The sequence below is a fragment of the Leopardus geoffroyi genome, chromosome C3 (genome assembly GCF_018350155.1).
Source record: "Leopardus geoffroyi isolate Oge1 chromosome C3, O.geoffroyi_Oge1_pat1.0, whole genome shotgun sequence".
Taxonomy (NCBI): domain Eukaryota; kingdom Metazoa; phylum Chordata; class Mammalia; order Carnivora; family Felidae; genus Leopardus; species Leopardus geoffroyi.
In genome coordinates, this window is record NC_059338.1 from 115419203 (window position 1) to 115446865 (window position 27663).

Here is a 27663-nt window from a genome sequence, read left to right on the forward strand (position 1 = left end):
CACAGAGGTATGGGTGACTCAGATCTTTTCCCTTTGGAATTTCATATATACCCTAGTTAATCACCCTCTCTTCCAGTTAACTAAGATAGAAGTATTTTTAAGACAGAAAGTGAAACTAAACAGAAAGCTTTTAGTAACAATCACTACATGATTAATACCATTAAGAGAGACAGCCAGCTGATGTAAGCATCTCTCCCAGATGACAAGGCATGGCGGATAGCTGTGGTAAGGATCTCAACAAAAGTGCCTAACAAAGGCAGTATTTAGAAGACACTTGTCAGAGCCCCAAAGGCCTCAATAATCAAGCAGCTGAACAGACTCATTCTGTAGATGTGGAAATCCAGGCTGTAAAGATTCATGACTTACTAGGTGACTTGGCTTGCAAGTGACAGAGTCAGAGCTGCGATGCAGATGCCCCGAAGCCTAGACCAGCACATTTACCAGTTTACCAGTGACTCACTCACTACTCCTCTCTTCCAGTCCAGCATACAATTTTTCCAAACTTTCCTGGTGCTTCCTGTTTTCCTTGGAATGGCAACACCACCCCTTTGAAGGGGAGACCACCATGGCACATGCAGTCTTTGATTTTGGTTGTTAGTGGTGGGATGTCGAGGTACCTGGCCGCAACTCAGGCAAACCAACCCTTCTCACTCCTGGCCCTGCATCTTTGACATCAGTAGCAGAATCATGCAAGGCAGGCGAGAAAGCCTTCCAACTTGATTCTAAAAGCTGCGAGTACAGGGACCGCGACTGTTTTTTCTTAACATACGCATATCTGGTGAAAGCCTCCTTGCATCCATATAGTGCATTCACCTTAACTCCTTCTTACCACCCTAAATGGAGAGGAATTTTCACATTTTTGCTATCACAAGCGATGTGGGGAGGGAAACTTGCGGGAGAAAGAATGGGAGAGACTGTTTCAATATCATCACTTTCTAGAAGAGTGGGAGAATTAACATTTCTAGGCACGAGGCTAGCCATCTTATGTGCAATGACTCATTTAATTTCCCAATTAATAAAAGGTGAGACTTATCATTTCTCCTTCACTTGTCACGTTACCCACATTCAATTACACAACCTGGCTTCCTTCATTAACATTATCTGAGATGATTCTGTTCACCAGTCTGCCTCTTCCTGCCCTACTTCCTGCCCTTTCAGTATTTCAATAAAACTCCATGGGAACAGGAATATTATTTTTCAAAGGCATCCTCAATGCCTATGAGGCAGTTAGTTAATATTTACTAAGGAAATCAATTCTAGTGGTTCTTGACTCAAGGATGCACACTAATCTCTTCCCGTCCACGTGTAGTTTGGAAAATCTCCCCAGATTAGTCTGTTGAACATTTTTGATTTTGAAGCCTCACACTTGGTCCAACTCTCCCATCTGGCAGGTGACGAGACTGAAGTCTGCTGTCAGCCCTGGCTTTTTTTTTTTTTCTGACTTTTGTTCTTCAAGTCAGCTTTCACCTCCTTGGGACCTTTAAACATGACCTACAATTGCCCAGACATGCCCTCTCCCTGCTCCAACTCACTTTCAACTTTATTATGTTTGAATCCCACCTCTAAGCAGATATAGATTTTGCTTAGGGATCCCTAAAGCCATCTCCAATCCCTCCAAAATTGATGCTGGTACTCGTTCTCCCTGTTCTTAGGAATTTGATGTCTCCTATAAACTTTGCCTGCATATCATTATATCATTAAACATTCTGAGATAAGCATTGTTAAATCAAATGCCTCAAATCCCTCTACATCCTAAAGTAGCACAAACAGAAAAACAACAGAAATATGAAGCTGAAAATGTAACCCTAGGCTGTATTTTCATGAGTACAAACAAGACCTCAAAAGGAAGAAAGAAAACACAGCACTCTATTATTTTTTACATAAGTATATGCAAACTTCTCATCAATAAGCGCTTCTCACACTGGGCATAAATCCATTCAGTATTGCTTTAAGGGATAAATGAAGTCTGCAACCAAAACGTGAACTAGGGCAAGTATGGTGTGTTAGACACGAGAGACAACATTGGGTACACGAAACTCACAACATGCACAACCAAGCTTGCCACAGCCCAGGTGGCATCCAGCCATCGCTTGTTTAGAACACTAAGTTTAAGTTGAATTACTTGAGCATGGATTTTGGAGTGCTGCATTTTTCAGTGAATTGTGGGGGACAGAGAGAGCTTAACCCAAGATGGTCGAGTGGCAAAAATAGTTGCCCTCTGCTTTAGAATTGTAAAGCAACCTTTGTTGCAAATACCCATATAATTGTTCCGTACCCAAGTTAAACCTGCCACATTTTCTATCCCCTGCATCGCTGATTGAATCAAGCTGCAGATGAACATTCATTTTCTTTCCCTTCAATTTATTCTGTCCATTTTTCAGAGTATATTGAACATCCCTGCAATTCACAATAGACATGTCACAATAACTGCAGAGAAAACATAGGCTTTCATAAACCACCAAAGTGTGTTCTTGATTCAGAATTGCCAGAGGGCTTAGGTCTTCAAAGTAGATTTATTCTCCACATATAAACCTCATTTGTACATATTTAATTGTGATCTCATTCTCTATTTCAAAAAAAAAGTTTCATTGGCTCTGATTTCCTTCTGACGTTTCTATCCCATTTCATTAACATTCTTGGTTCCTGCTTTGCAGCCTTCAGGGATGTTCACACTAGAAAAGTGCTTCGCTTGTACTTCAGGGATGGAGGCAGGAATGAAACTGTTTTTCAGTTTTGAAACTCCTCATATTTAAGGAAGGAAATAAAAACTTCCAAAAAGGGTAGTTGAATATATTGCCAAGCTTGACTTGTGCTCTCTGGTTTAATGTACAGAACTGTACATAATTATTTAGAACAGTACTCATATAAAGCCATGCCAGTGAAACTAACTTTGCCAAATTTATCATATGTTGCTACAGGCCGAGACACTGGCGCCATCTCAAAGAAATCCACATGTGCTAATATGAACTAGGAATTTTTGTAATTTTTATTGTGCCTTTTGGGGAAACATCCTTTCTAATAAAAGGATACATTATCATTTCTCAGTTAAAAAAAATTTATTCTAGAGAAGAATTAAACTTTCCCTCTTATCTGTGTGGGGAACCAACTATCAGTCAAATATTTGAATCTTAAGAACAACAGGAATGAAACAATGTAACTGGTGAGCCAGAGTCCCAAGACAGAATTGACCTTCGTAATCTTATTGCTTCTGCTTAGTTTTAAATATATTCCAGCAGTGTTTATAACTTATTAAGCGAGTTTATAACCGTTGGGGATGGTGAGCTGAATAGATGGGAAATATTTTTCAATGAAAATAAACTAAAAAACAGAATTTCTTCAATTCTGATGACTAACCCTTATTAAGAACAGATATAGTTATTTTTTTAAAGTTTTATAAATTTCGAAGTCATATTTCTAAGTTGCAAAAAGAGAAGTAAGTTTGTTTTACTATTTAGCTTTGATTATTTGATTGAGTCCTCCGCAGATTATAGGAAAAGTATCTATTACTATTCTATTATTATTAATATATAACAGTATCTATTACATAAGTAGCACTTTAAAAAAAAATCTTAGTTATATCCAATATGAATTACTAGTATAAAGATAATGGCTTCTATTTAATGAACACTTATTTTATTCCAGAAATTTCATTTAGGAAATGACTCCCAATAGGTATAATTATCACCAATTTATAGAGCAGGAGCCAAAGATACTTAGTCATTTGGTCAAAGCCAGAGTTCTGATCTGAATCTGGGCTTTTAAAATTCTAAAGTTCTTTCTCCTGTGCCTCTTTCTAAGGAAAAGAAAAGACAGATCAATTAGTGTCTACTTGATTGTATGGGCCCTAATAAAATCACCAGAGCTAAAAGTTAAATCAGAGAAAAAAAACTGATATTTACCCACTCCTTTAAAGATCATTAAGAAACAGCCATAATTTAAATTCATTAGAAGTATATGAATTTAGAGATAAAACTTGCAGAACAAAGGGAAAAGTAAAGCATTATGTGTGAAGGGATTTAGGAAGGCAAAAAAAAAAAAAAAAAAAAAAAAGATGAATTAGGCCTAATTCCATCCACTTATTATTGGAAATATAGGAGCATCATAATAGTGTTCCAGAGGATCCATTTGCATAGAAAGACCCTAGAAATTCCTAGGCACTCAAAAAGCTTTAGTGGGGTTTAACACTTCTGGGAGAGCCCCTCATCTTATGAAGCTGGGTAACAGTTTTCGGGTAGAAGAGAAAAAGTGGTTTAACTATTGAGCTTAGCTAGCATTGGTCGCATGTGATCTACAGACACAGAAAACGGAAATGCATTAGGGCATATCTCCTTCTTAAGACCTGCCAGAGACCTTCCCTATAATCTGACAGGGCAGAAGTGAGCACGGTACCAGTCCCTGTATCTGATTCAAATTGTTCTCTAAAAGTGTTCTGCATGGGGCACCTGGGTCTGTTGGTTAAGGGTCTGACTTTGGCTCAGGTCATGATCTCAGGGTTGATAAGTTTGAGTCCCACATAGGGCTCTGGACTGTTAGTGCAGAGCCGGCTTGGGATTCTCTGTCTCTCTCTCTCTCTCTCTCTGCCCCCTCCTCCACTTGCACTCTCTCTCTCTCTCTCTCTCAAAATAAATAAACTCACAAAAATAAAAATAAAAATGTTCTGTTGAGGCAAGACCATCAACCAGCCCAGGGCAACCAAAGGGATGGAGATTTTGCACAGAATCAGGCATCGCCCAGGTAGAAGACGTGAGAAGCCAAACCTACAGTGACCTCAGAACAGGATAAGGGCAGAAGGCTGTGTTTTCTCTCAAAGCTGATATTAAGGATTGCTACTGCCAGAATTAACATTTTGATTGGCCAAACTTGCGTTCTTTTAAGAAAGATGAGGGTTCTAGCTGAGAAAATTAGCAGTGATAACTGGCTCCTTGTGCAAGAACCTCAAATGGTCTAGATATTAATTTATGTCCCAAATAATATCTTTATCTCCCATCAGCCTGAGGCTTTCAAAAAGGATGTAACAGTTGCAAAAGCTCAGAGGTCGGAAGCACAGTCGGAGTGAAAAATCCCCCAACTGTGTTAATTGCTCTCCTCTGGGTTCTCTGACCAAGTGACCAAGGCCTCCATTTTGTCCTCTGTTCTATCGTTCTGTGCTGAGCTCAGCTCTGCTCCTTCACATCCCACCCACATGATGCAGGGGCGAGTTCAGAGGACACATTATCATCATCAGATTCTTCAGCCTAACTACACCAAAGCTCACTTTGCAGATGTCCCAGTATAACCTACACATGATGCACAACTTATTTCTTGATCTAAAGCTCAGACTGCCATGATTTTTGACGTTAAAATGTCCCTATTCATTTCAAAACACCGGCGAAGAATCCAGGCACCATTCCAACCTAGGAGCCTAAACGCTAGAGGACTCTGTGACACTGAAAAGCAAGAGCAACTTTCTTCATTTTCCCTCAACACACAGCACAGCAACTTCCACCAACGGAATAGTGTGAATTTAAAGTCAGACACCTGCAACAATTTTTAGATCTGATTCTCTTTCATTGTGAGAACTTAACCCCGCCCCAAAAAGCCACATGGTATTTCACCCACAAAGTAAAGACTAACTCGCTTGCAGTTTTCCTCACAAGAAAACAGGATGGGAAACAAAATCATACGCAAAACCCTTTAAGGTAGCATTTTCGGCACACTGCCGTGAGAAAAGCAAGCTGAAAGGCTAAATGTCATTCCCATATCCGGCTACCCTGCTTCCGTTAACAGAACCAGGAAAAGGAAGGATGATTGTTTGTGTAGGTGAATAGTGACTGAAGAGGCTAATTTGTAACCCGCTCACATTTCCCTTCACCTCACGTGCACAGAGGAGCACCCCATTCAAGGAGGTCAAGGCAGAATCTAGTGCTGATGCGGTTCTGTGGGGTAGACCTGGCGTCACCAACTCTTTAGTCCACCGGTCACCTGACAGCTTACAGCTACTTTGGTCTGCTCTTGTTTGTACTGGAGCATGGAATTATGTTGCCTCCAGGCTCTGTTCCAGTGTTCTTGTTTCAGTTTTAAGCTTTCTTATAATGAATGAATCACTGAGCAGGATATTACCTACATAACAAAAATGCAGGACCAGCGCCCAGCTCCGTCTTGCCAATTGTTATTGTTTATTGACCACTTTACCAGTTAATCAGAAAAACACACGTTTAAGTAGATAAATACTCCTACTTTTCACAGACCAAAATGGCGAATTTTAAAAACAGTAACAATCAGAGTTGATGATGATAGGATGAGAGTGCAATATTCATTAGCACAACTTTTTAGATTGAAATTTGGCAAAAAAAAGAAAAAAGCGAATTACACCCTTTGATCCGGTAATTCCATCACTAGGAATTTATCCTAATGAAATAATTGGTGATACAGACCATAACACACAAATAGCGAAGATCCTCATAAGGCTGTGTATAATACTGTGTATAAGAGTGAAACACTACAAACCACCTCAACATCAGGGATTCGATAAAGAAATTACTGTACTTCCGTATGTTAACATTTAGCCTTTAAGATCAAGAAAATTGAGGGTAGGAATACCCTCATTACAAAACATTAATGTTATTTAGCATACAGCATTACACTGTGGGAGCTCCGAATATGCCACCCCAAAATAAGCCTCTTTGACATAAGGATTATTTTCAGCTTATTATCTGGAGAAACAGCGGACGCAAGGAAGCTCTGAAGAGTACAAATTACCCTTTTGTAAGAGAAATTTACATTTATAAAGGAAATGTCCCTTTGTAAGGTGTCTCTCTCTGGGTACTAAGAAGGAAAGGAGGACTCTAAATCACAAGAGACTCTTATCAATGGAGAAGGTGCAACTTAGCATCTGCACAGCAAACCTTATCCTTGTTTATAGTACTTTTCATGGTCCCCTTCCCATAACCTGCCTCCCCACACGCTCTTCCTGGGTTTTAGGTGAAGATGGTATTTATGCCCAAGTTCTGGCCCCCTCTTTTGAGTTACTCATCTCTGAGTTTCTCCCATGTATGTATGAGATATACATGGTAACAAACTTGTTGGTTTTCTCTTGTTAATCTATTTTTTGTTAGAGGGCCCACAGCTCAGAACCTAGAGAGTAGAAAGAAACATTTTTTTCTTCCTCTACCACATAAAATTAAGTAAAAGGAAGTTTCGTTGCCCTCAAGTTTATTAACCAGACATTCATTTTCTTCTAAAGCTCCCACAGGATGTGACTTCCTGAGTGGTCATAGATTTCAGGTCAGCTTCAAAAAGACACAAAAACAATGGAGTAGTATTAGGATAACATCTTGAAACTGGCCCTAGGTTCCTTTCTCTGTTCAAATGACTTTTAATAACTGTCTGCTATTGGGGCTTCAGCCACCAATTCTTGACCAGGCCTGTGATTTGAGCCAAACCAGAGTTCACAACACTGAATGAATGTGGTCGAGCGTACTGTAGTTAAACTGGGCCACAACCCCAGTAGATGGCTGCCATGAGAAGTTGGCAACATAGCTGACTCTCAAAAAAATTCCAGTTATTTTTTCCTAATCATGACCCCAAATTATACCATACTCAACTGCTGTACAGAATTTCTTCCAAAATCAGTAGAATTTGTTCAACTAGTTTTGTATCCTAAATCACACTTCAAGTATCCTAAAAGACTGTATTTAAACCCAAGGTCCTTCAACACAGTATTAGAATTAACCAGATTCTACTTTGTGAAACACACTCCCAAAACACACGAACAAAGACATATGGGAAACTCACGTAAAAGAATCCAAGTGGTCCAGAGATATATGGCATTTTCATTCCCAAGAGATACTTGACTTGTGAAGTCACGACGTGGGTGGCAGCTCCAGTTGTCATGGCACTGATCACAGGCTCTGTAAGCAGGAATGTGGCACTGCCCAGCTGTAGCACAAACATGGCCACCTAAGAGGACAAAGGAAAATGACATTTCCCCAGGTTCCTAGAGGAATTACTACCTGACACGTTTTCATTTTCATTTCTCACAGACGTAGAGAACCGATGTGAAATGGATTTCTTAAATTGTATATATCCAGTATCTTGAGTTTTCTTGAAAACATAACTAGGTTCCAAGACTTTCCAAATGTTATTGGGTACAGTGTAATTGCTTTGGTTAAAGTGAACACATTTTGTTCCCCTGAATATTGACTTTTCCTTTTTTCTCTATTCCTCATCATATAAGTCATAAAAAAGGGAAATATACTCGAATCGGTTCATATATGGGGCTCTGTGGAGAAAAATTAAATTTGCATTTATCATACTTTAAAAAAAATTCAGAATTTAAAAGAAATTTCAGAATTTCACTACCCCACACCCAGTAGGTTTAAAATCTCAAAAGCACTGAAGAAAAAAAGGCCATTTCCTGAGTTTCTCCCCGGTCCTGAGAAACGGAACCACTTTTTTGACTAGAAACTCTCTCAAGTAGTTCTAAATGGCCACTAATAATAAGAAGATATCAGGACTTATTTATAGGCGGAGAAGAACAAAAGATAGGGCTAGGTTAAAGGGAGATGAATTCAGAAACCCAAGAATAGGCAGAAAAGTCATTTTCCTTAAAAATTTCCTTGCTACTCCTACCGCTGTGCTTCATGACCAAACAAAATTATCAACTTTGAGTAGAAGCTGTGCATTGAGTTCTGCTGGGCAAAAGATGACCAAAGGAACCAAAATTCTCCTATTAACATAGCACCGGTTAGTGTTCTTCCTCTGCCAGTGAGAGAGCTTTTAGAAGGTGGCCCATCCTTTGACTGAATACTACTGTGTAAACTCAGTCATAGAAACTATAAAACAGGGATGCTTGGGTGGCTCTATCAATTAAGCAACCGACTTTGGCTCAGGTCATGATCTTGCAGTTCGTAAGTTGGAGCCCCGCAATGGGCTCTGGGCTGACAGCTTGGAGCCTCAAGCCTGCTTCCTGCTTCAGATTCTGTCTTTCCTTCTCTCTCTCTGCCCCTCCCCCCCCCGCCCCCCCCCCACTCACACTCTGTCTCTCTCTCTCAAAATAAATAAACATTAAAAAAGTTTTTAAACTACAAAACATAAATTCAGTGTTTTGAAAGTAACATTAAATTATATTCCTGAGTATCCACACTGGAAAAGGGACACAAAGCGGGTCATGTTGATATATCCTCTCAGTGTGTTAATTACCATATTTAGGTCATGTCTTAAAATTCTTTTTGGAAAATCAGATTAGTTATTAAAGAAATCAGAGGACAGAACAGCAATGAGACCTCCTTCTGTGAAGAGGTGACAGTGATGAAAAAGAGAAGTATAAAGTGCTATCTGTTAACACTAGAGCATAAATTGCAAAATATATCATTTCTATCATATTGCAATGTCCTTTGACCAAAAGCGATAATGCTCTGAACTTGCATCAGAGTAGAGTTTTCTGGGCTCAAATCTGAAAACTGAAGTCCTGATCCTGGCTTCACTATGTCCTAGCTCTGTGACTGTAGAAAACCTGCTGAAATTTTCTGAGCCTCATCATCATCTATAAGCCATTAGACTGAAGTCTATGCTATCTATCTTGTAGAATCATTGTAAAGTGAATGTGAAATAATATAAGGACTTCAAAACTTGCAAAACATGCAAAATATGTAAGGCACAGGAACATCATGAGATGTCATGGATATTTACTCATCATAAGAAACCAGCCACAGTTTTGAACACGTAGAAGGGGCCTCACCACATTTCCCAACTCAGGAAAACTTGAAAGAATTTATAGGTGCAGAAAGAAATGTATTTGAATTGTTTGCAGTTTAGCAGCCCCATTTATTCAATATAGAATAAAAAATAATCTGGATTGCCAACATAGAAATCAGGCATTCTGTTTCTGCCGACAGAGGAAGCCCGAGCAGCAAATCCAGCTAGTAACATTTTTTTTTAAGAAACTGTGTGTGTGTTTGTCAAAGTAGAAATGTCCTGAGGGAAATATGCAATCAATGGTATAGGTACAAATGGAACACACTGATCTTCTTGGCAACTCTTAATTCATAGTCTGTTGATTTTCATCCTGAAAACACAATCAGTTAAGAAAAACATTGAACCAATTTTCCCCAAGCATCTATCTACTAGTAAGTAAATTCCAACTTATGACATTAACTCTTACAGGCCCTAAGGACAAAATTAGCATATTATTGGGGTAAGATGAACACCAGAGAGTTAGATTTTCAATTCATCTAAATGCAGCAGACAAGCAATCCAAATCTTTGAAATTGTGAAACCTGTTTGCATATGTGGAATTTTATGCATACATGGAATGTTGGAAAGTTCTTATCTGTATGCCAGGAAATCTTACCTTATTTTGAGAAGCAAACTCTTTTGGGAAGCCTTGTATGAACCATCATCATTTTACCTTCTGTTTAATATTTGTTTCCTAAATTCTATCATCTTTTTAGAGGAGTTAATGATTTTTCGTGCCTGAGAAACAAAGGTCACTTAACCTGAAGTCATTCATCAACCACTTCCGGCTAACCACTGTCTACTCGTAGCAGCTTCTTAGTTATTTCCATGACCTTAATGTTACAAATGGAAGGGCCCAGGAAAGTACAAGACATGAAGAGTTCAGCCACTTCACATATTGAAAATACATACACATACCTTGCAACAGAGAGCAGGAAAGATGGAGTACGCTCCTCTAAACTTAGCTAAAGACTCAAAGTGTTTTTGTAATATTCTACTTGTACACATTTTTATGCTTAAAAGAAAATCTTCCCAGCAAGGGATAAATCCCTAAAATGGAGAATTCTCGACTCTGAAAGGTCAACAAGCCCCTGAAGAGCTCATTTCTGACACAAACCACTGGGTATGTGAAGGATGATTGCAAACATGTGAGATTTAGCTGAAGAGAAATAACTCTCTTCTGGATGACAATATTCTCCAGAACCCAAGACAATGGCGGATATTTCAAGAAGGATAAAGAGGGAGAGGACGAGGAAGAAGAGAAAGAGAAGAATAAGAAAGAGAAGAATGAGAAATTTAAGAACTCCTCTTTCCCCACTACTCACATTTTAACAGTTCATCCACATCAAAATTAAGGCTCTAGGATATAGAGGCTGACGCACACAGCTTGAATGTAGCAAATACCCATGCAACGCAGGTTTTGTTAGAAGCACCCACAGACAGATGTGGCTTCCAAGATTATCTTAGAACTTAAATATGTGAGATGAGGATCCTTCTAGACTATTTTGCTTGTAGGCCCAGTATTTAGATTCTACACCAATGTTAAGGACTTTTTTTAAAAAAAGTTAATGACTTAATAAACAACCACTTCAGCTCTTTTTACAATAATATAGATGACAATAACTCTAATCTGGCTAGTCAACTCCCAAACTTTGGCCATGCAATGTTTTATGAGAAAATAAATGTTATACAATCGATATATTTCAGCTGTTTGCAGTAATTCTGATGATCTGGGCTAATGCTGAAAACCTGTGACACACATTATCAAGGTTCACTAGCGTGACACTATTGGGTAACGTTTCTATAAACACCATGTGTTCTATATAAATTGAATGTATCTCAGATTTCAGGCCATTTTTTGCAAGTGGCCTTCAAATAGTGAAAAAGGAAAAGAAGTATATAGTAATCAACTATCCTACCCAAGGGAATACAGCGTGCATTTCAGGGTTGTTTTTTTTTTTTTCAGTTTGTCTGCAATCTGGTTTTTACATTACACCAAATCATTTATTTGTCCATTCAATAAATATTTCCTAAATACCTATAAGGGGCTAGGCACGCATTGTTGCAGAATACAGACATAAAGATACAGTTAATATTAAAAAAAAAAAAACATAAAAAGAGGTGAAATGAAGATATTGGGAGAGGGCACTTTTTTAATGTTTTTATTATTATTATTATTATTATTATTATTATTATTTATTGAGAGACAGAGAGAGACAAAGCATGAGCATGGGAGAGGCAGAGACAGAATCTGAAGCAGGCTCCAAGCTCTGAGCTGTCAGCACAAATCCCAACGCGGGGCTCAAACTCACAGAGCACGAGATCATGACCTGAGCTGAAGTTGGACACTTAACTGACTGAGCCACCCAGGTGCCCCGGAAGGGGGCACTTTTAACTACACCAATGTTAAAAGTTGGTGTAGGTGTTACTGTAGTGTAGGTGTTACTAGGAAGGTAAAGTCAGAGAAGCTCTTTGGGTGGGAGCTAAAATGCTAGAAGCTGTATTCTTCACTGGGCAGAGTATGCTGGTTTGGGGAAGAGAGCTAAAGTGCTCATGCCAATAGGAAAACAACTGAGTGCTGCATGGGGGTATGGGAAAAAAAAAAGTCTGTGTGGCCTGAAAACCCAAGAGCAAAAAATGTCAAATGGATACTTAATGAAGTTGCATGCTGTGGAATTGAAAATATGAAACCTTACTCCATACTTTTCGGTGCTAAAAGGGAATGAGCTACCAAGCCATGCAAAGACATGGATGAATCTTTTTTTTTTTTTTTTTTAATTTTTTTTTTTTCAACGTTTATTTATTTTTGGGACAGAGAGAGACAGAGCATGAATGGGGGAGGGGCAGAGAGAGAGGGAGACACAGAATTGGAAACAGGCTCCAGGCTCTGAGCCATCAGCCCAGAGCCTGACGCGGGGCTCGAACTCACGGACCGCGAGATCGTGACCTGGCTGAAGTCGGACGCTTAACCGACTGCGCCACCCAGGCGCCCCAAGGATGAATCTTAAGTGATAGTGTTAAGTGAATGAAGACAGTCTGAAAAAGCTATATGCTGTATGATTCCATTTCTGTGATATTCTGGAAAAGGCAAGACTATAGAGACAGTAAGCAGATCAGTAGTTGCCAAGGGCTTGGGAGTGGGAGAATGTGTAATAAGTAAAACACAGTGAATTTGCTAGTCTGGTGAAACTCTTCTATATGATACTGTCATGGTGGATACATAACATAAGCATTTGTCAAAACCCATAGATCTTTACAACACAAGAGTGAGCCTTAATGTATGAAATTAAAAAAAAAAATCATTTGGAGCTCAGGAGATCCCAGACTAAAATATGACAAAGAATCTGAAAACCACTGATGTGTTTACTATCTCTATAAACTCTGCCTTTTCCAGAGTGTCATTTAAATGGCATCATATAATATATAGACTTTTCAGACTAAATGGGTGAAATAACCTCACTGAAAGGGGTGGCAAAAAAAAAAGATTGCTCATGTTGAGGGCACCTGGGTGGCTCAATTAAGCATCTGACTCTTGGTTTCAGTTCAGGTCATGATCTCATGGTTCGTGAATCCAACCCCCACATCAGGCTCCACTCTGATAGTGCGGAGCTGGCTTGGGATTCTCTCTCTCCCTCTCTCTGCCCCTCCCCTGCTTTCTCTCTCTGTCTTGCTCTCAAAATAAATAAACTTAAAAAATTAAAAAAATGTATGTTCACCCTATATTAATGCAACACGTTTCTTAGCAATTAATGACGGTTTTTCATGTGTTCTATTAGTGTGTGCTTCCTTGATGAGCTGCACTTCCAGAATCAATTCCTAATGGAAACTGAGAATCTCAATCCATTCAAGTTAGTTAGCATGTCTTCATTAGTTGTCAAACAAAAGGGGCACCCGCGTGGCTCAGCCGATTAAGTATACGACTCTTGACCTCAGCTCAGGTCATGATCTCAAGGTTCTTGAGTTCAAGTCCCATGTCGGGCTCTGCACTGTCAGTGCAGAGCCTGCTTGGGATCCTGTCTCTCTTTCTCTCTGTCCCTTCCCCACCTACACTCTCTCTCTCTCAAAGTAAATAAATAAACTTAATTATTTTTTTTAAATGCTCACGTGAAGAACTCTGGAAATGAGTAAAGTCTGTAAAACCAACGATGAAAAAGAGACACTATATTCCAGCTGATAAAGTTATTTTCCATGGGGATAGGAGTTAACAATCCTGAAACCACTATCCATATATACTGAAATTTAAAAATTAAGTAGATGGATGGTGAATGGTGGGAGCCAAGTTTCCCACTGTTGGAGAAGCCCAGCAAAGGGCATTAGGCCAGGATGATCAATATAGTAAGGGATTACAGTTGGTATCTAGGAACTCATGTCTAAAGACAGATATAGATGATCAGCCTTTGATTTTTTAAATTTAGCAGACCATGCAAAGCATTTTCTCATTGTATTACTTTTAAAAACCAACAAACCTGAAAAATGCACACTCCAGTTCTGAAATATAAACTCAGTGTGGTAGGCAAAATGCTTTCCAAAATTCCCACCCCTCATTATTAAAAAAAAAACACTAATTTATGAAGGAACTTTTGCAGATGACATTAAGGCTATGGCCTTTACAACAGGGAGAGTATCTTGGGGGGAAAAGGTTTAAAAAGATACAGATAGATACGGATAGATAGATAGATAGATAGATAGATAGATAGATAGAAGATAGATAGATAATGTCCATATACATGGGTTAATATATACACATACATGTCCTTAGTCAGCCAAGAGGGCTAGAAGCAATAACACCCTGTTCGCAATGAGCACACGCAGCACCCAGATATTGACCTTGGATACCATTCTCCAATAAAAGGAACGAGGGTTCCCTGGAGAAATGGGTGATTCTAAGCAATCACCCATAGGCCTGGGGCAAAGAAATATACATATGATTCTGTATCATTTTGTAGTGCCAGAAAGAAAGCAAATGCTCCAAAAACAAAGAACCAAATACACAGGGGTATGTCAAGGATGGACACAGGAGCCAAGTAAAGTATCTCCCAATGCCCAAAGCTAGAACAATCTGAGGAACAACATAAATAAAGTAGCATTGGATTATAACCCAAAGAATAAAATAAATATCTTTGAGTCCATATTGATATAAATACTTGATTACATCTTAAAAATGAGAGAGCTGGGAAATCTCCTGTGTAAGTTAATTATTATTCCAAAACTTTACCTAGACACTCCTCACTCCTTATCTCAACTCCTCATGTAAGGTAACTCCCACCTCTTAAGTGTGGACTCTGCCTGTGGACTTCTTTCCAAAGAATACAGTGTGGAACGTGTCGGGCGGGGGAGGGGGGGACAGGGAAGAGAGAAACTTTACATTGGAGGCACATGACAAACACCAGTTCAGGCAGGTGATTAAGGTTAACATCAAGAGTTATAAATTAAATTGATAGTCCATACTCTTCCTACGATGTAATGAGAATGTCGCTCTGTCTCCTTGGTCTTCCTCCTAAAAATCCATCACCCCAGTCTAATCATGAGAAGAACATCAGACAAATCTCAACTGGGGGGACATTCTACAGAAAACTTACCAGAAATCCTCAAAACCATGAAGATAACCAAAAACAAGAAAAATCTCAGAGATTTTCATAGTTAAGAGGAGCCAAAAGAGAGATAGGACAATTAAATGTGATGTGGTATACTGGATGGGATCTTGGAACATAAAATTAACATTAGGTAAAAATTAAAGAAGGCTGAATAGAACACATGGACTTCAGTTGATAGCAATGCATCAATCTGGTTCAGTAACTGTGGCTAATATGCCATACTAATGTGAGACGTTACATTAATAGGGGAAATTTGGGTGGATGGGGCAGGTGGCAACTCTGTATACCCTCTTTGCAACTTTACTGAAATCCAAAATTATTACAAAACAAAAACGTTTTTAAAAAGGGAAAGAAAAGTACCTCTCCACCTCTTCCACAGAATCTTCAGGTAAGACCACATTTCTCCCCAAAGTATATGCTGCGCATGGCAGGCACCTGAGTTGTGCACACATGAGCAGAAGGGAAAAGAGGGACCCTCAGAGGAGCTTCAGACAGCCAGGCTTCAGAGGTATGACATGTGCATAAATAACCACACCAAGACAAGCGTGCACACACATAAAAGAGAGGAATAGAAAAGGTGCTACAGGGGTGCCTGGGTGGTTCAGTCAGTTAAGCGTCAGACTCTGGATTTCAGTTCAGGTCACAATTCTAGGATTGTGCGATAAAGCCCCACATCGGGTTCCTCGCTGAGTATGGAGCCTGCTTGAGAGTCTTTCTCTCTCTCTCTCTCTCTCTCTCTCTCTCTCACTCTCTCTCTTCCCCTCCCCTGCTCCCCAAATTACTTACAAGGGAGAGCACCCTCTATCTCATTCTCAAAAAAAAAAAAAAAAGCGAGAGAAAGAAAATGTGCCACAGATTTCAGAGGGAGAAGGAAATTATTCTGGATAGGGGTAAACTTGTGCCTTGACACATGAGCAGGAATCCAAGTGAGAGAAGTTATTAGACAGCCTTCCAGAAAAAGGGAAGAATATGAGTACAAAGCAGGACAGCACGGGATATGTTCAGAGAACACAGAGCTGCTGGTTTAGAAGGAGCACAGCTAGCCAACAGGGAGTAATAGAAAATAAAGCAAGACATTTTGAAGTCAGAATATGGAGCACCTTAAAAGTAGTGAAAAGGGAGTTTTGCAGGAGTGAGTGACATCACTCTCGCATACATTTATTAAACACCTAAATTTGCCAAGAGGTGTGCTGCACGCTGGCTCAAAAATCAGAGCTAGGCTTTGGTAGGATTAATCTGCCAATAAAATGTGGAACAACTGACCATTTAAGATGTTAGTGGAGGAGGAGCAACCAAAGGAAAAAAGAGAACACCTCAACTGGACCCAGAAGGAATAGAGAACAGAAATGAGGCGCGCGTTGGACTACCTAGAGGCAAACTGATCATATGTCCAGGAAACACAGTTTATTGTTCATTTGATTTTTTATTGTCAAATATAGAAACTCACGGGGCATAAGAATTATCTTTATTTGGAATTCTGTGGTTGAAAGAAGTATCACAATCTTTTCATTTCTCAGACTTTTCTAGAAAAAAAAAATCCTCTAATGCAAAAGGCAGTGAGAATCAAGAGTGCTAGGGGTGGGCAGTGATTTGACTCTTCTGCTTTCCTTCCTGCCCCAGCTATAGAAAACGACAATGTTGTATAATGGGACGACGGGAGCATGACAGTATTAACAGTATTAAAAGACACAGGGGCATGGGAAGTGGTTGTATTTTCATTGTTCATTGGGTGGTGGCCGGGGGACAGCTGTGGGAAGAGGTAGGAGACTGCATTGACTATGTCTTCACATTTCAGCTGGACAGATCTGGCAAAATCCATAATCAAATTAGAAAATTATTACACATTTTCTTACTCCTTTTTCATCAAGAACTGCATTACAGTTTAAACAATATAAAAACACATTCCCTATCTTCTGGGCAGGGATAAAGGGAGAAAATGGTAAATTAGAAAAAAAATCTCAATTCAATTTTGGCTACTTAACACAGTGATACCATTAACATTTAATTGACCTTTTTCTTATTCAAGTTATTCGACTTACGTTTATTAAATACCAGCTGCTGGAATTATAAACAGTCTCTGCTCTAGAGACTCACAGTCTAGAAAGGGAGGCGTAAGTATGTGGAACATTTTTCCTGGTAGTCTGAGGCATCCTATCACGTAAATCCTGAGCAATGTCTCACCAAAGGAAGTGGGGGGGATCAGTTATAACCACGTCCAGAGATATCAGAGAAGGTTTCTCTGAGATGATTACATTTAAGCCAAGCCTTGAAGGACATGCAGGTGATGTGAAAAAGTACCGTGAGGGCCTGGAGAATTGCAGGTACACGGTTTTCACAGCCAAGGCCATTGCCCCAGTACTCAACTCATGCCTTCTGTATAGGCTGCTGCTACTATTAAGGAGGTGAGGGGCGCCTGGGTGGCGCAGTCGGTTAAGCGTCCGACTTCAGCCAGGTCACGATCTCGCGGTCCGTGAGTTCGAGCCCCGCGTCGGGCTCTGGGCTGATGGCTCAGAGCCTGGAGCCTGTTTCCGATTGTGTGTCTCCCTCTCTCTCTGCCCCTCCCCCGTTCATGCTCTGTCTCTCTCTGTCCCAAAAATAAATAAACGTTGAAAAAAAAATTAAAAAAAAAAAAAGGAGGTGAAATGTGGAAAAGAACCCACCAAATGCCTGGCCTTAGAAGTTACGGGGTTGGGGCACCTGGGTGACTCAGTTGGTTAAGTGTCTGACTCTTGATTTCAGCTTAGGTAATGACCTCACGGTTCGCCAGCACCCCCACCGGGCTCTGCACTGACAGTGTGGAGCCTACTCGAAATTCTCTCTCTCTGCCCTTTGCCTGCTCTCTCTCTCTCTCTCTCTCAAAATAAATAAATAAACTTAAAAAAAAAGTTACTAGGTTGAGTTCCTTGCTTCTGCCTCAGTATGAGTTTAGAAAGCCATGTAGTGTAGCAGTTAGGAGACTGTATACTGGAATCCAACTCCTACTTTGCCAGGTCTTAATCATAAGATTCTGAATAAGTCACTTCACCTTTCAGTACCTTCATCTGTATAATGGGAAGAATAATATTACTTATTTCATAAAATGTTGATGGGGACTGAATATGTGAATAAATGTAGTAAAATGAGAACAGAACTTGGCATATAATAGGGTAATAAATATTATTATTGTTTTTAATGTGAAGGATTTTCATTTTTATAAACTTAAGGATTATAATTCTAATTTTACATGTATTACTTCTTAGCTTTGCTAGGTAGAAATACAGCTGGAAAGATTTAGATTAAACAAAGTAATGACTTTTAGTCATAAAATGGCTGTGAGATAGTGTAACATCATCAAAAGAGATTTCAGATTGTCCTCCCCCTGCACTTCAAAAGAATGAAGTGAATGATTTTTCTGGAAGGAGTACATATGATGTGTTGAATAGGCAGGTTAAACTAGTCTGTATTTTAAACCCTGTCTACGCTCACGATCCCCTTATTTAATATACTCCCAAAAAATGTTTAGTACAAAACCAAAAGTAACTGAAAATTTCCTATTTGGGTCTGCAGTTGGTTTTTATCATCCTTGAAGACAAGACTGTATTTCCAGAATGCACCAAGTACAATAATACAAGGCTCTGGCACTAAATACCCCACCTGTGTCACCCCATGCTTGTGCAACTGTCAAACAAAGGAGCTGTATATCCCCATGTCCTCCAGGGCAGAAATCCTGTTCCATGGTTGCTTCAGGAAAGTAGAGCTTGGGAAAGCTTCCAGAAGTAAATGGGCAGGGGACAATCCCAGACCCCTCTCAGTTCTTGGAAAAGGGAATGGGCAAAACGCCCAACATGAGAATAATAAAAGCTACAGGGAGAAGAGAAGAATGGTTTTAAAAGTGCCTTGACTATTACTGAGTGTTTGTTTCCCCAACCTAAATGCTTACTGATGTTGGCATTTTAAACAGGGCCACTTTGCCTGGAAATTAACACCCCATTTCTGTGAGTGAGCAAGCAATTCTTTTCTTGGCTGCTACTGTTTTTTGGCTACAAAATTCTTCTTTTTTCTTTTTTCTTTTTTTTTTTGAAAAGTAACACTAATAACACAAAATTGTGTCAGTTACAGCAGAAACACTTCCTTTGCAAAATGAGACATATAATGTACCTTAGAGGTAGATGGTAGAAATGGAAACAAAAAGATTCCCAGGCCAGAAAGTTCAGTTACAATCAGATACTGCATAAGTTCTAATCACAGGGGTCCCTGCTATGTTACAAAAATGTAGAAAATCAACAACAATAAAGGTATACAGAGGGGAAGAAACCAGACAAAAAATAATACAATGAGTATATTTTTATGAAACTCTAAAAAATACAAACTAATCTATAGTGATTAATGGTTGATGGCAGGTGGGGGTCCTAAAGTAGTGAGAAGAAGGTCAAGTGTCAAGGAAAAATCTGGGGGAGTCACAACTATCTTGACTGTGGTGATGGCTTCATGGGTATGTGTGTATGTCAAAACTTGTCAAATGGCACACTCTAAATATGTGGAATTTATGTGTGGCAATTATACCTCAATAAAATTGTTTTTTTTTTTTTTAACGTTTTTATTTATTTTTGGGACAGAGAGAGACAGAGCATGAACGGGGGAGGGGCAGAGAGAGAGGGAGACACAGAATCGGAAACAGGCTCCAGGCTCTGAGCCATCAGCCCAGAGCCCGACGCGGGGCTCGAGCTCCCGGACCGCGAGATCGTGACCTGGCTGAAGTCGGACGCTTAACCGACTGCGCCACCCAGGCGCCCCAATAAAATTGTTTTTAAAGGGCCCATTACCTAATCTACAACATGGAAACCTGTCACATTACATTATTGTGGTTATATGCGTGCACTTTATACTAGCAATATAAAAGAAATGGTAAGGGAGAAGAGAGACAGGAATTACTTCTTTGCCTGAATGACAATGAATGAGATATATTTGAATGCATTTATGTTTATGACATACATATGAACAGCTTACCTAAAAGGTAATCACATCACTCCTAGGCAAGTCTGTTTACTCTAATGAAAGCAGCCCACAGTAAGGAGTGCATAGTTCTCAGTGCAAGACAGACCAAGTAAACAAACAAACAAAAAAGAATAAGAGTATTGAGAACTTAACAACATAACCAATAAGGTAGAACTTACAGCTATGTACTAACAGACTATGCCATCTTTTCCCCAAGTGCTCATGAAATATTTACAAAAATTGATCATATGTTAGGTTACAGGGAAAACATCAGAAAATTTGAAAGTGTAGATATATTACAAACAGCACTCTGTGACCACAGTGCAATAACACCAGAAATTATTGGCAAAATTGAAAAACAAAAAGACCCATTCATTTGGAAATTTATAACCTTTTCCTAAATAATTGTTGGGTGAAAGGGGGAAATATGAACTGAAAAGTACAGAATTTCTAAAAAATATTGACAGTTAAACACTATCAGAATCTACAGAAAACATTTCAAGCAATCAGCATGAGAAAATTCACTAAATGCACTAAATGCTTTTATCAATAAAAAATTTTAAATTATATTAAATGATTGAATCCCCACCTCAAAAACTAGAAAAAGAACAAATAAACTATAAAAAAAAAATAGCCAAAGAAAGGAAACAATAAAGATAAAGGCAGAGGCAGCAATAGAAAGAAGTAGACATACTATTTCAAAATCCTACTTTTTTTTTTAAGAATGAAAATAGACAAACCACTAGCTAATTTTATTGAGAAAAAAAGATAAAAGCACAAATATAAAATGAGAAAATGTCAAAGCAGAACATTAAAACAAGAAACTGTTTGAAAATCGTAAGAAATCAAAGACCTATGTACAAACAAATTTGAAAAGTTAGATAAAAAGGATAATTTTCTAGGGAATACAGATTACCAAATTTGACCATATTGGAGACAGAGTCCTGCAACTGACCAATTTTATAGAAGAAATAGAGAACATTATCAAGAAATTACCCCCAAAAAGAGCACCAGGAAACAGATTATTTCAATGGGATATTTTTAAAAGGACGATTCTACAAAACTTCTAATACTAGACCCATCAGTAGTGCTTAAGAAAACTGAGGATAAAAGGTTAAGAAGAAAGTAAAATATGGATAACTAGATCTGATAAAGAGCATAAAAAAGAAAACTGTAGTCCACTACCATTGAAGAAAAAGGATGTGAAAGTACTAGATAAAAATTTGATAAACAGAATCCAAAACCACTTTAAAATACACCAGGGGTGCCTGGGTGGCTCAGTTGGTTAAGCATCTGACTTCAGCTCAGGCCATGATCTCACAGTTTGTGAGTTGGAGCCCCACGTCGGGCTCTGTGCTGACAGCTCGGAGCCTGGAGCCTTTTTCGGATTCTGTGTCTCCCTCTCTCTCTGCCCCTGCCCCACTTGTACTCATCTCTCTCTCTCTCTCTCAAAAATAAACATTAAAAAAAATCTTTTAAAGAATAATATACACCATGATCAAGTGGGAATTATTAAATTTTATTTTTGAATGTTTAATAGAAATTATTAAGGTTGGTTCAATGGTAGGAAATCCATTAATATAACATATAATAGACTTCAGAGGAAAAAATAATATGATTATCTCTATAGGTGCTGGAAAAACCTATAGAAATATTCAATACTCTTTCTAATTTCTATTAAAATTCAAAAATATAAAGCAGTAAATAATTTCTTAACATGGTAAAATATACACACTCCATTCTCAAGGCCAGTATCTTCACAGAGATGACATTTTGAGTAAGTTCAAGAAAAGACAAAAAAGCCCACGGTTTCCACTATTATTTGCCATTATAACAGATATCATCTAATGAAACTGAACAAGGGAAATCACAAATTATATTATTTTGTAAAAAAAAAGGAAGTAAAAATATCTTTATAAAATACTGGAAAATTAATGAATAATAAAACTCATTTAAACTTTTTTACAGTTTATTTTTTGAGAGACAGAGAGAGACAAGGGGAGGAGCAGGAAGGGATGGAGAGAGAGAGAGAGAGAGAGACAGAGAGAGAGAGAGAATCCCAAGCAGGCTCCACACTGTCAGCTACGAGCCCTACGTAAGGCTCAAACTCACAAACCGTGAGATCAGGACCTGAGCTGAAATCAAGAGTCAGACACTTAACCGACTGAGCCACCCAGATGCCCCTAAAACTCATTTAAATAGTAAAAAATAAATAAATAAAACCAACAACTCAGTAAGAACTCAATAAGGCATCAGGATATATAATTAATAGACCAAAGCACTCCATATGTACATGTACACAATACTGGAGCTTGCTTATTCACTTTCTTCATCCAAAAATAATTTATGCTTTCCTGATAATGACATGTTCAGTTACCCCTCTTCCCACCAGACTGTATCTTCTATGAAAAGTGACCTCAGCCCATTCTCTCCCTCCTATAGTCCCTATGTCTAAGGGATATCTGGCTAGGGTAGAGACCCAATAAGTTATTTTGTGGCTGGCACTGATTTTAATCTTTCTAGCAACTATCATGTTCTTTAACATTCCAATTCTGTTCACTTTTCTTTTTGTGAGGTATTCAAGGAAGGAATGCCTTTCCATCCCCAGAGGTGAATTTTAATTAGTCTAAGGCAATCATGGTAATATTACCCCCACCTCATTGGCAATTAATTTAAGAACGGGCATGTGATACTTTTAAGCATGAGAAGTCGAATGGGAACTTTCTAGTGAAAGTTTTCCTTCCTGAAAAAAAAAATGTACAAGGAGAAACTGCCATTTTTCTGAGTCTTGCTGTGATTATGTGAGGAGATGTGCTTGGCACGATGGCAACATCTTGAATCATGCAGTTATGGGGCATGGGGTCACCTAGGAAGAAAAGTAACCAGCCGAGGATGGCATAGCAGGAAGCTATAAAAAGCATAGGCTATTGATGAAATTACAGGTACTGAATTAACCAGCCAGAAATTTTGCTACCAGCAGAATTCTTGTTATATGAAACACTAAAATCCATCTTTTAAGACACTTTTGTGTGGATATTATATTTTCTGCAGCTGAAAGCATCTTAACAGATACATTTGTTAAATAAAGAAATGAATGGAAAAATATCAATAGCTTTTATAGACAGAAACAATAACTAGGTAGAAGACATAATGGTAGAGAAGTCCCCATGCATAATAGTAACAAAGATGATTAAATACTTAAGAATAAATACTCAGGAATAAATGTACAAAACCTGTAAGAGGAAACACTCCTGAAAGACTAACAAGTCTGACAAAATTAGACTGCGACAAAAAGAAAGGCCCCCCGGGGCGCCTGGGTGGCGCAGTCGGTTAAGCGTCCGACTTCAGCCAGGTCACGATCTCGCGGTCCGTGAGTTGGAGCCCCGCGTCGGGCTCTGGGCTGATGGCTCAGAGCTTGGAGCCTGTTTCCGATTCTGTGTCTTCCTCTCTCTCTGCCCCTCCCCCGTTCATGCTCTGTCTCTCTCTGTCCCAAAAATAAAATAAAACGTTAAAAAAAAAAAAAAGAAAAGAAAGGCCCCTGTTCTTGGATAGGATAATTCAATGTCATAAAGATGTCAATTTAACACAATCTTGATAAAAATATCAGCAAGTTTTTTTTTTAAATGGAGCTAGACAAGTTGATGCTCAAGTTCAGAAGAAAGAACAAACTTGCAGAAATAGCCAGAAACATACTAAGACATAAAAACTGCAAAGGTGAACTAGTCCTAACAGATCAAACCAAACTACATGTCTTAATAATTAAAACAAGGTGCTACTGCCTCAAGAATATATATACAGACCAATAGGATAGGACAGGACAGGATAGGATGGGATAGGATAGGACAGGACGGGACAGGACGGGACGGGACGGGACGGGATGGGATGGGATGGGATGGGATGGGACGGGACGGGATGAGACAGGACGGGACAGGACAGGACAGGATAGGATAGGATAGAAAAGAATAGGTCTAAGTAAGTATGGAAATGGTAAAGGTAGCATTACAAACTACAGTAGCAAAGGTGAGTGTTTTAATAAACGTCACTGGCCCAACTGGGCAGCCACTTGGAAAAAGAATGCAATTAGATCCTTATCTCCCACTGCACACAAGAATAAATTCCAGGATAGTAAGTGCAAAAGAAAATCAAATAGAAAATAATTTAGGGGTGCCTGGGTGGCTCAGTTGGTTAAGTGTCTGACTTAGGCTCAGGTCATGAGTTCTAGCCCCATGACAGGCTCTGTGCTGACAGCTCAGAGCCTGGAGCGAGCCTTTCTCAGATTCTGTGTCTCCCTCTCTATCCCTCTCCCACTTGCTCTCTCTCTCTCTCTCTCTCAAAAATAAATAAACATTAAAAAAAATTTTAAAAAGAACTTAATAAATTAAAATTTTAAGAACATGATGAATTCTTCTATAAACTTAGTGTAAAGGGAAAGCTTTCTTTTTTTTAACAAAGTTTATTTATTTTGAGAGAGAAAGAGAGAGAGTGCAAATGGGGAGGGACAAAAAGGGAAGGAAAGAGAGAATCCCAAGCAGGCTCCACGTTGCCAGTCTAGAGTTCAAACCCACAAATCTGTGAGATCATGATCTGAGCCAAAACTAAGAGTCAGACACTTCACCAACAGAGCCACTCAGGCGCCCCATGGGAAAGCTTTCTAATATTGACAAAGTCCAGAGACAATTAAAAATATGATTGATAAATCTGACTACATAAATTTTTTTAATTGCCTGGTAAAATCTTGCCAAATTAGATTAAAACACTTGCAGCATATATCACAGTAAAGGGCTAATATCCATATATATAAAGAACTCTTAAAATTTGAGGGAAAAGGGAACAAAACTCTAATACAAAAATTAGAAAAATATATGAACACATAATCCACAAAACTGTTACAAAATATATATACGAAGATGTTATAATTCGACATCACTCATAATTTAAGAAATGCAAACTACCTTGAATAACATTTCTCACTTATCTGATTAAAATTTTTAAATCTAGGGGCGTCTGGGTGGCTTAGTTAGTTAAGTGTGGAATTCTTGATTTCTGTTCAGATCTTTTTTTTTTAATTTTTTTTTTAACGTTTATTTATTTTTGAGACAGAGAGAGAGACAAAGCATGAACAGGGGAGGGGCAGAGAGAGAGGGAGACACAGAATCTGAAACAGGCTCCAGGCTCTGAGCTGTCAGCACAGAGTCCGATGCGGGGCTTGAACTCACGGACCGTGAGATCATGACCTGAGCCGAAGTCGGACGCTTAACCGACCAAGCCACCCAGGCGCCCCTCTGTTCAGATCTTAATCTCATGCTTCGTGAGATCAAGCCCCCAGTGGGCTCCATGCTGACAGTGCAGGCCGGCTTGGGATTCTCTCTCCCCTTCTCTCTCTGTCTCTCCCCCACTCGTGTGTGCATGTGTGTGTGTGTGTGTGTGTGTGTGTGTACGTGTGCACACTCTCTTTCTCAAAATAAATAAATAAAATAAACATTAAAAAAATTTTAAGTCTGACAATACATTCTGTTGGTGAGGCAGAGGGTGCTCTCGTGTATTTCTGTCGGACTGCAAATGGCTACAACCCTTTTGGCAGGGAATTTGAAGATATCTAACAAAACTACATTGACCTTTCGAGACAGGAATCCCATGCTAGGAATTCACCTTAGACACTACCAACATTATGAAAATACATATGCACATTCACAGTATCATTGCTTACAACTGCAAAATACTGGAGTCAATTCATATGCCCAAATAGAGGAGGATGTGTTGAATAAACAGTGGCATAGCCATACAATTGAGCACTATGCAGCAATAAAAAGTATGAGGGGCATTTCTAGGAGCTGACATGGAATGATTTCCAGGATATGCTACTGTTAAGTGAAAAAAGTCAAATACAAAAGATTATCTTTTGTAGAAATAAATTTTGTAGAAAGAAAATATTCATTTTGTAAAAGTATAAACCAGAAATGACTGAGATAGGTCACCCATAGGAGATGGGTTAAAATAGAGCGGAAATCAGAGGGAGAATGGGGATGAGGTGGGGAGAATGACAGTTCTCTGAATGTACCGTTTTTCACAGTCTCTTCCTGTTATAGTCACTAAAGTCACCAAATGTCAGACTCGATTCTCTTAAAGTCACAAAATTATTACCTGGCATGAGGCCTGCTATTTCTTGGTTTTCAGATTCTGAACTAATAGTTCATTTTCTAATGCACTAACTTTTCTGAGAATCTACCATGTGCAGAGTGCTATGCTAAGTGCTATGAAGACTGGAAAACAGATGTAGATACTGTAATTAATCTTAAAAACATTGTGTTCCAAATAACATCCAATATACAAAGCAAACCAAAATATTATGGGTGTACAGAAAGTTGGAGGAAAGGCAAAAAAGAGCAATTCTCAAAATAAAATCTGAAATTTTATGGTATGAAAACTGTTTGCTATAAACATACATCTTAATTCTAACTCCTTTATTGTTTCATGCCATAGTTTCTCCTAAAAATAACATCAGACATGTTAAGATTAAAGAGAAAGACATACTAGCATCATTAAAACAATACTGAGGAATGTAAGTCGAGTAAAGAAATGGAGAAACAGTTGAAAGGGAAACGAAGTTAAATAAATAAAAGCAACAACTTAGGGGGGAACATTATTGGTGAACTACCAGAAAAAAAAAAGGAAAAGCACTAAGTCACAGAGACCTTACTATCTAATTAAAAAACAAAAACCAAAACACAAAAAACAAAAAAGCAGACCAGTTCATCAATTGAATGGGTTGCCAGACATTGAAGAACCTGTTTCCATGACCTCTTGTAACACAAAATGCAATAAATGTCTACATAGTGTAAGCTCTGGTGGTAGGGTCATCGCTTACTTACAGCTGAGAGCATTTCCAACTGATACACAATCTGTGAACCACATCGGATGTGACGGTTTCAAGCACCTTAACGATATAATTTTATTCACCTAACTAGTTCCATCAGCTGGAATTAAAAATAAGTAAGACAAGGTAAACAAACACCATCTGTGTTTGTAGAAGCTGGACACCTTGGTACTGCCCTCCTATTCAGTAGATTTCAAATCCCAAGGAGGAAAGGAAAAATGACCGAAAAGCTGGATCCAGCAGACCCAAACAGATCCTACGGTTCTGGTTGACAATGGACAGATGAGTTTGGAGGTCAAATAAAGTCCAGCCATCTGTTCAAAAATTGGCTAAAACGTGGGTCACATATCCAGGATCAGAGCTAAAGACAAAGGAAAGCAGATGTTTGATGAAGTTATAAGACAAAACATGCAACTCTCTGGACCAGATTTTACATGTAATAAAAGTCCATGAAAACCAAATTATTTTTACTATCTTTAATAATATCCTGTTTTACTCTTGTGATTC

The 27663-nt window shown here is 38.8% G+C and overlaps 1 protein-coding gene across 1 annotated transcript in view; it reads right to left on the reverse strand.

Moving 5' to 3' along the window:
- Positions 1 to 27663, reverse strand: part of SLC26A7 (solute carrier family 26 member 7) — a 119375-nt gene that overhangs the window by 61612 nt on the left and 30100 nt on the right. Inside the window, exon 5 of the mRNA XM_045454269.1 lies at positions 7774 to 7938. Coding sequence (XP_045310225.1) covers positions 7774 to 7938 — 165 coding nt within the window. The remainder of the gene's footprint in view (positions 1 to 7773; positions 7939 to 27663) is intronic.